The 9754-nt window shown below is 36.7% G+C and overlaps 1 protein-coding gene across 1 annotated transcript in view; it reads right to left on the reverse strand.

The window, feature by feature from the left end:
- Positions 1-297: 297 nt before the first annotated feature.
- Positions 298-9754, reverse strand: part of LOC125668586 (DNA primase large subunit-like) — a 20120-nt gene continuing 10663 nt past the window's right edge. Inside the window, exons 9-12 of the mRNA XM_048902879.2 lie at positions 8365-8491; positions 5877-5959; positions 5334-5487; positions 298-646 (exon numbers count right to left, since the gene is read on the reverse strand). Coding sequence (XP_048758836.1) covers positions 483-646; positions 5334-5487; positions 5877-5959; positions 8365-8491 — 528 coding nt within the window. The 3' untranslated portion in view covers positions 298-482. The remainder of the gene's footprint in view (positions 647-5333; positions 5488-5876; positions 5960-8364; positions 8492-9754) is intronic.

The raw sequence follows: 9754 nt of genomic DNA on the forward strand, positions 1-9754 counted from the left end.
ATTGGCCAAGGGGTTCTTGAGTTACAGCCCTTTTTCTAAAAAGTTTACGCACACCACACAAATGGCCATAGCATTAGCTCTTTGAGCCTTTGGCTCAGAAGAGCTAAAAATGTGAAACACATTTTAAAGCCCTACTCCCCTTGCTTTAACGGATGCAGTCAAGGTTGAAGTTCTCCCCATAAAATGTGACGCCAACACCTGGGTCATAACAATAGCTCTCCAGACATTCGTCCCGGCAAGTTAAAAATGAAATTGCAAGAAAATACAGATTTCCCCAAGTTGTTTTAAACAGAAATATTGCAGTTCCTCACGTTTGTTTATTAAGACAATTTCTATAAGATTTAATTCTAGTATCTCTGATACATAATGAACAACAATTTTGCAATGTTTGCAAAGCACAAAATATAACATACATGAACATGTATATTTTCCCCTAGAATAAATTAAAATGTAAAGAGTCACAAATCTTTTAATCTTTATTTTCAAGCAGTGTCCATGGCTGCTAAAAACTCATCATCATCCATCATATCATCATTTACTGTTGTATTCTGGGAAATTCCCTGGGAACTCTGGGATTGCTGTGACCTTGGTGTGCCTTGACTTGACCGTTGACTTCCTCCTCTCATTGGTGTGTTCATTGTTTTTCCTACAGAATAATCTTAACATTACATTGCTATATAACAAGAGGTATACAATGCATGTCTACTCTCACCCATCTACAAGAGAAACCTAATATTTTAAACAAATCACGACACTCTGAGAATGTACAAACGCATTCATATATGTCCTCATCATTTACCAAACTGCCTACAAGTTTTAAAGTGTGCATAGATAGAAAATGCAGAAGGGGGGTCTGGGGGTCCTCCCCCAGTGGGGTATCTACCAGGCCAGTTCCCCTATATCAGGGGGCAGAAGGCTCCTGGACAAAAATGGATATTTTGACTGTAATAAGCTTCTCAGAAAATGAATTCTGTGAACCAATGTTTATAAAAATGCCAATAATAGTAAGCAAGTATTGGTTCCCTAACCTAGTCTTAGGCAAAGGTCCTACACAATCTACCATTTAACACTCGACTAAAAGGTTCTTCAAAAGCTGGACCTTTCAATGGCCTAAATCATTACTGTTGTCTCTGTGTACTACTTTGTAAGGCCCACATGTTTACAATCAGTGTTCATTGTGCTAATTGGGTGATATCGTGGTGTCCGGGTAACGCTCTCGCTTCTCACCGCTGTGACCCGAGTTTGATCCCCGTGATCGGCAGTGGTTGTATGTGAGAGAGTATGGCAGTCACCCGCTTGGACACGTGTGTTTCCTCCAGGTACTCCGGTTTCCTCCCACATAAATGACCCCCTAGCGCTAACATCCATGCATCAACGGACCCCATTGAAAACAGCCATGCTCACTAAGAATACCCCCCGCTTACCCCAATCTCCCAAAGGGTGTTCCATGCGATGAAAAAAGCCGTTAAAGAATTTAAATGGAAACCATATTGCTACTTCGATGTCCAGTGAACGTGACCTTTGACCTTTTGACCCCAAAATCGATAGGGAACATCTTCATCCCATGGGTAGTCCATATGTATGATATGGTGACTGTAGGTGGAAAGGATAACGCTTTAGAGCCCGGAAACCATATTGCTACTTCAATGTCCAGTGCATTTGACCTTTGACCTTTTGACCCCCAAAATCGATAGGGAATATCTTCATCCCATGGGTAGTCCATATGTATGATATGGTGACTGTAGGTGGAAAGGATAACGCTTTAGAGCCCGGAAACCATATTGCTACTTCAATGTCCAGTGCGCTTGACCTTTTGATCCCAAAATCGATAGGGAACATCTTCATCCCATGGGTAGTCCATATACATGATATGGTGACGGTAGGTGGAAAGGATAATGCTTTAGAGCCTGGAAACCATTGTGTCTACAGACGGACGGACAGACGGACAACCCGATTCCAGTATACCCCCCCACAACTTGTTGCGGGGGGTATAATAAGCTTTCATGGGTTATCCTTGGTATTTATGTATGTATGATTGCATGTATATATTGAATAAACATTTATTTATCTATCATAATGATTCAACCAATCAACGAGAAGAATACAATAAGGAAAAACTGACCACTATGTAAAATTCAAAGCCAAAACCGGATATTCTGGAAATGGTGAAATTTAATGATCAACCTAGAAATACCCGGAAGTGGAATCGTTATATAGAGAACAGATTGTTCCAGTCCGAAAAGTGGAATTCCGCTTTAAAGCGGAGAAAAATCATGTCTGTATTATATTCAGTGTTCACAGCTTATCAATTTTGTCCCCTGCCGCAACGCAGAAGGGATCTCAGGGTTTGACACTAAGGCACGTCCGACCGACCGAGTCTACTAAATGATAGGTCCGGTCGGGTAAAATGTCGATTTACTAGTCCGACTGGTCGTGTTTTAAACAAAAACAAATTTAAGAAACTTTACTTTAAATCATAAGATATTTTATTCTTTAAAAAAAATAACTAAAAAGTTTGCGAGCAATTTTGAACTGCATGATGGCATAATCTCTATTTTTAGTTCTAATAAGTCGCGGTCGGAAGTGATGTTCTACGACATGTACAAAATGTTAAAGTGTGTAAAGTTATGTTTTGATTAAATAGAATTATTGAAGTCATTTTGATTTTTAAAAAAGACAAAATAGTTCATTTGAATTGCATATAAGAAAGTGTTTATCAAATTGATGAATTACGTCGTAAACAGCAATATTTCTGTGTTTACATATGTGCGGGAATGTCTATATTCAAATAAGAATTCTCCTCAAGGAAAGCAAAAGATGTCCCAAGAAAGAGAAAAAAAGGAAAACGTTGGGAAGAAACAAAGCAGGGCTTATGAAATAGATTTTTTTTTTTTTAAATCTGAAAATATGTTTGAAAGTAAAAGCATCAAATTGAATGACGAGACTAAAGATTTTTTGAGACTAATAAAATCCTTCATTAGTACGAGTGTGAGATAGGGAAATTCCACCGAGGGGACAAGATTCGCAGTCTTGGACGAGGCTTTGCCGAGTCCTAGACAGCGAATCTTGTTCCAGAGGTGGAATTTCCCTATCCCACACGAGTAAATAATGAAGGATTATTTTTCTCACATTTTAACTACAGTTTAGTGCATAAAATTAGGAGCTTTCAGAAAATTTTAGATTATCAAAATCGTCATTTGAACTTCGATGCAAAAACTAATTAGATAGGCAGGAAGAGCATACCCGAAAATGGTTTACACTGTAAGTGTAAACTAAAAAACCCAAGGTTGTCCACCAGAAAGCTATACTACATTAAAATTTAAAGATAACAATCCAAAATATTTTTACTTCACTGTGTAACGTAAATCTTCACCGTGTAATGTAAATCATAGAAAATATATGACGTCACAATCAAATGACGTCGCAGCAGTGTGAGACAGAAAAATCTCACATGGCTGTCTCACATGGGTAAAGTCGATCTCACACTGGTGATAATGTGAGAAAAATGCATTTTAGTTGAAACTTAACGTTTGTCATTTAAATTAAATATTTAGATATGGAGACTCTATCAGATTTTTTTCTGGAAAGTTGGTCAGGGCTAGTGGATGTAAGGTCAGGTCTAGCAAAAATCATTTGAAGTAGCCCGATTGGTCCAGTGCTCAAAAAAGTTAATGTCAAACCCTGGAACATAGAAATATCGGTGTCCATGCATCCATCCGTCCCACTTGACTATGTGGACACAACTTCTCACCAGATTTTGTACCAATTTTGTAGGATTGTTAGTCACCACATGTAGTTGATCATGTTGTGCCGCCATTTTCATCCGACAAATTTTACAGGAGTAATGGGACTTTTCCGTTTCAACTTTTTCGGCGGCAGCAGGGGAAATATGGCTACATGTAGCAATATTGTATCGGTAGTTACTGTTCCCGATTCAGATTTGTCATCCTCCTCTGGACTCAAAATATGAAGTGAATGGTAATTAGTAATGTATGGTCACTATAGTGTTACCACTTATCATCATACAAGATAACTTGTCACATATTACAATCTGCCATGTCAAAAGAAAGGGCAAGGTTTGGTTTTTTTAAACATCTAAATAAAAATATGTACCAGAAAAAGAATATCTTTAGAAAAATCTGAAATATTAATAAAAATTTATTCTTTATATTGATACTAAAACAAGATTGCTACACGTAGCTATGTCCCCCACCGCCACAAAAAAAATTGAAGCACAAAAGTCCCACAACTCCTGTAAAATTTGTCAAGAACAAAATCCGTTGCGTGGTTTCGGAGGAGTTGCGTCCACAAAGTGTTTCTATAGTGTAGGCATGTACAAATTCAACAAAGTTCCATAACTCCTGTAAAATTTGTCGAATCAAAATGGTGGCACAATATGATCAACTACAGATGGTGACTAACAATGCTTCAAAATTTGAATGAAATCCATTGAGGTGGTTTCTGAGGAGCTGCGTCCACAAATTGTTCCTATAGTGTAGCATGTACAAATTCGACAAAGTCCCATAACTCCTGTAAAAATTGTCGAATCAAAATTCCTGCATAATATGATCAACTACACATGGTGACTTACAATCCTACAAATTATGAACAAAATCCATTGAGCGGTTTCTGAGGAGTTGCGTCCACAAAGTGTTCCTAGTCTGTAGCATGTACATATTCAACAAAGTCTCATAACTCCTGTAAAAACTGTCGAATCAAAATGGCAGTGAAACATGATCAACTACACATGGTGACTAACAATCCTACAAAATATCAACAAAATCCGTTGAGCAGTTTCTGAGGAGTTGCATCCACAAAGTGAAGTGGGATGGATGGACTGACGGATGCACGGACACCAGTATTTCTGTCCCCTTTCGTGTTGCGGTGGGGGACAAAAAGCAGGTATTTTTCACGTTTGCGTTAAAATTTCCAAACAATAAAAACAAATCAAAGCAGGGTAGCCCTCTTGTTCATATATCTTCTTCACAGACCCAGACTACAATTTTTTGCTTCAAAATTGTTAAGTAAACATATTTTTTTTGGCCTCTGCTTATTTGAATGAGGTAGGCTTTGACCAAAATGCAAGTCAGATGGAGTTCAATTATTCCTCAAGGCACTGGTTTGCTTTTCTTCTTACTTCTTTTATCCATGGAACAATTTCCCCAATTTCAAGGAAATGTTGTTATTTTTCCCAATTGGAGAAAGGACCAGCAGGCCATTGAAATCAAGACCTTAAAAACCCTGCTGTAAATCAAACAAATTTGAAACTACGACGATGAAAGTTCCCAGCTAATTCACCCGTGAAAAGTCGCACATTCAGGAGTATAACGTACCTTCTTTTTTGCCGGTATGGAAGAGTTGACTTTCATCAAAGTACTGGTTGGGATGGTTAATGTTGACGTCGGGATCCTCTGCTCCCGAGTGTGTAGCATCAAAGTAATACTTGCATGCTATCTGGTAGTGTCCCTCCCGGGTGTACTGCATTATCTGTAGATAAAAGGTTTAGCTGCTGTTATTCATTCCAAACACGAGCACTGTATACAGCTCTCTGTTATCTCCAGTATTTTCAACAGAGTCTGTAATCTCCTATTCCATTTTAACAAATTGACCACACAATTTTAGAAACATGTGTATCCTATCCTACATTTTTAACAAGTTTTCAAGTGAGACTGGATGTAATAGTCCCCTCCCCTCTCTCCAATTCATAACCCATTAATTTGACTTAAAGTAGGTCAAACAGAGTTCAAGGTCACACTTGAGCTTTCAGCTTGGGTGAGCTAATTTTTTATTTTTTATTTTTTTTATACAAGTATCCCTAACCTGCATTCTCTGAGGTGTGGAGATTACACATTGAACTGAATATTTTGATTACTTGCCTTATCAGAGAATTCCTTATTGATTCCCTGGAGACGGAGTTTCTGAGCCAGCAGATCAGCATCTGTGTGTCTGAATGGACAGCCTACAATCACCATCAATGTCTGAGATACGCATGACTCATAAACCTCGAGAATTAGTAGTGTTACATACACAGGAATTAGTAGTGTTATGTGTATACACAGTCAAGAATTAGTACATTGTAGTGTAATGCACAACATAATACATTTTGTAGTGTTACATGTAAAATTACACAGCTGTGTTACTCATGCACAGATTGAGTAGTGTTTAGCACCAAATTTATTTGCCAGACACTACTCATGATGTGCTGCCAACACTTTTAGAAGCACTACTGAACAAGCACATGTTTAGTAACACTATATACTATGAGCCGATTGTCGATGACAATCAAATGTCGATCACCGAAGGCCACCTGATTTCTATTATAGATTAGTTTTCATAATTGATTAAATATAAGAGAAAAAACACAAAATAAGAACATGACTTGATATTTTTCACTTCTGTGAAAACAATATGTCAGCGCCAAAGAAATGGAAACAAATGTCAATGAATGAAGATACAAATATTAACAAGAGTGTCATTGTCAGTCTCTCAGCATACTCGTGTACATGTGCCTCCTAGTTTATTTTTTCACTTTGAAATTTGAAACACATGGTTACATGTGCAGTGTATCAGTAATGATTAATCTTTTGAAACCAAATTGGATTTTGTATAGAGAAGGAAGAGTTTTAGAATTTTCAGATTATTTAATCGCTTATGACCTGTCAATCATTATGAAAATTTTCTGATTTCCCCTCACTACCACACACACACACATTGATAGCACAATACAGTAAAACACTGTTATAGTGAACTTCCAGAGCTAGCGAAAAACAGTTCATTACAACCAAACTTCATTATATCCAATAAAAGGTTCATTATTTTCTCTCAGGGAATAAATATCATTACATAATAAGCAAGACTTACATTACAAATGTGTTCGTTATAAGTTTATTTTAACTGCGCACACATTTAGTAGTGCTCCGTGATCTACACATTTAGTAGTGCTCCGTGATCTACACATTTAGTAGTGCTCCGTGAGCAGAGGTTTAGTAATACATGTACTACCTACACATTTAGTAATAATATCTGCTGATATATTTAGTTTTTGTTTGTTTGTTTGTTTTGATGTTTTCTGCCACACTCAACAATTTTTCAGTTATATGGTGGCACCCAGTTTTTATTGGTGGAAGAGAGAACCCAGGTACAATGTAGTTGGGAAGAAACCACCGACCTTCCGAAAGTAAACTGGGAAACTTTCTCACTTACCAGCGCAAGCGGGATACGAACCCGCGCCAACAGAGGTGAGAGGCCGTGTGATTTTGAGCGCAATGCTCTAACCACTCGGCCACGGAGGCCCCTATATATATTTAGTAGCATTCAGTATAAAGGAAAACTTTAAATATCACACTGGGTGAATTAATGATGGGATATTTATCTTTGATAATTGAAAATTCACCATCAAATTCATGGACAGCTCTAGTAAAGGATTCATCAAGGACTGGTAGTGTGCAAATATGTAGACAAGTTCACAATTTCTTGGTAAATAGCGTCATTCTTAGGGGTTTAATATACTACTCTCTTCCAAAATCCTAAGCCTAACATGCTATTAAACTTCAGTATTTTTTTCTAGAGTTATGATTGAAGCCATATTTCATTGCTTGACTAATCATTTCAAAGATGGTTTTATCTGTTATCTGTGTTTGGGACGCCTCTAGAGTGAACCCGTATCTAGGCAACTAGGACTAGAAACTTGCCTATTTATTAACTCAATCCCCCCCCCCTCCTTTTTTTGCAAATTGTGCCTATTAATTCCCAAAATGACAAATCGAACTTGCAATTTACAAATCAATAAAATACATGGTAGTTATTCAAGAAATGAAGGAATGCCTATAGGTAAGAACCAAATCAATTACAATACAAATAAGTAACTTCCTTCAAAGAAATTTCATTTTTTTTAAAAAGTTGCTGGTTCCTCCATTTTCAATGCAGACTGGATATTTCATTTCAAATCTTGCTAATAACTTAATTACAGTAAATTTAAGCTATACAGTAAACTAGCACGTACACAATGTTTCTTATGAAAATCAAGAATCAAAAGAGATACACACTCGTTATTTTGGTAATTAAGAATTTCTCACTCCCTATCTAGCACTTTATGAACGGATCCCTTTTGTTCCCAACTGCCTCCATGCCCTTGTGTTGAATGTACTCCAAACTCTCAACCTTAAACCTTTGTTTATTTTATGTAAAATTATGACAGAAAACAAGATTTTTTTGATTGGCTAAATCTTACGAAGGCTGTAGTGTAATATCATGACATAAAACAATCCTGACTTATAAACAGCACAGAAGGTTTGTGAGGAGAGTAGTGTATCAGAAACCCTAATACAAATACAGACAGATACATAGTAATATTGTGTTGGTTACCATGGTTATCTCCTGGCCCCGGGGCATTAGACATGATGATCTTGTTACAACTGTAGGGGGTGTAATCAGCTCGTTTTCCTTCCTTACCATAGTTATGTCGAATGTTGTATGCATATTGTTTGTCAAACTGAAAGCAGGAAGATATAATCATGTTTAAAATTCAACATCAGTCTGAAGACGACCACATTTATATTGTTTGTCAAACTGAAAGCAGGAAGATACAATCATGTTTAAAATTCAACATCAGTCTGAAGACGACCACATTTATTTACTTTGAACTATTAAGATATAGATTTCATCAACTTTTTTTTTTTTTTTTTACTTTAGGCTTAAAAGAGTTAATTACTTGGTCCGCAGGCGCCACCCACATCTGTTTAAACAATGCCACCCACATCTGTTTAAACAATGCCACCCACATCTGTTTAAACAAGGTCACCCACATCTGTTTAAACAATGCCACCCACATCTGTTTAAACAATGCCACCCACATCTGTTTAAACAATGCCACCCACATCTGTTTAAACAATGCCACCCACATCTGTTTAAACAATGCCACCCACATCTGTTTAAACAATGCCACCCACATCTGTTTAAACAATGCCACCCACATCTGTTTAAACAATGTGCATTTGCTATTCTTTATCCTTTGAATGCAAATAATAAAAATTTCTCTCATGTGCTCTTCCAATAAATAAATAATAAAAAAAATAATCTGGAACCCACGACCGCATTTTACATATTCCCGAGTAAAATGTTTGCCCAAGTCTGGGTCATCCTGTAGGGCTGTGCGGTGCACTGAATATTTCGGTGCACCGCGATTCATACCATTTGATTCGATGCACCGACTACAAATTCCGGATTTCAGTTCGGTTTAGATTTTACATACACCAATAGCAACAAATATGGCATCTGAGTGATGTGCAGAACATGTGGATTTTGATGCAACAGAGATTTGAATCACTATTGTGCTGAGATTTAACATTTTCACTACTCAGACACTAACAGAATTTGGTCTGTAAGATCATTGCAGTTTATCTTTACATGACATATAGCATTTCTCTCATTGCTGGAGTGAAATCAACATCATAGATAATGCCACAGATTAAATGTTTGACAGTTAATATGAAAGAGAAGTAAATCAATCAAGGAGAGATTTTCAAAGACTCTCAATTGATAGAATTGTTAAATTTTATATATATCAATGAAAACAATAACATAATATTATACATTTTAAATTGACTATATACATTTGTTTAATAATCCAAAAATTGTACAGCACATTTTAAAATATAACAAATTTCAATAGACTCAATGATTTCTTTTTTCTATTAATGTTATTAAATGCAGTTATAAATAGGTATGATGTTTACAAATGACGACATAAAGTTAT

Source organism: Ostrea edulis, chromosome 4 (assembly GCF_947568905.1).
Source record: "Ostrea edulis chromosome 4, xbOstEdul1.1, whole genome shotgun sequence".
Lineage (NCBI taxonomy): Eukaryota > Metazoa > Mollusca > Bivalvia > Ostreida > Ostreidae > Ostrea > Ostrea edulis.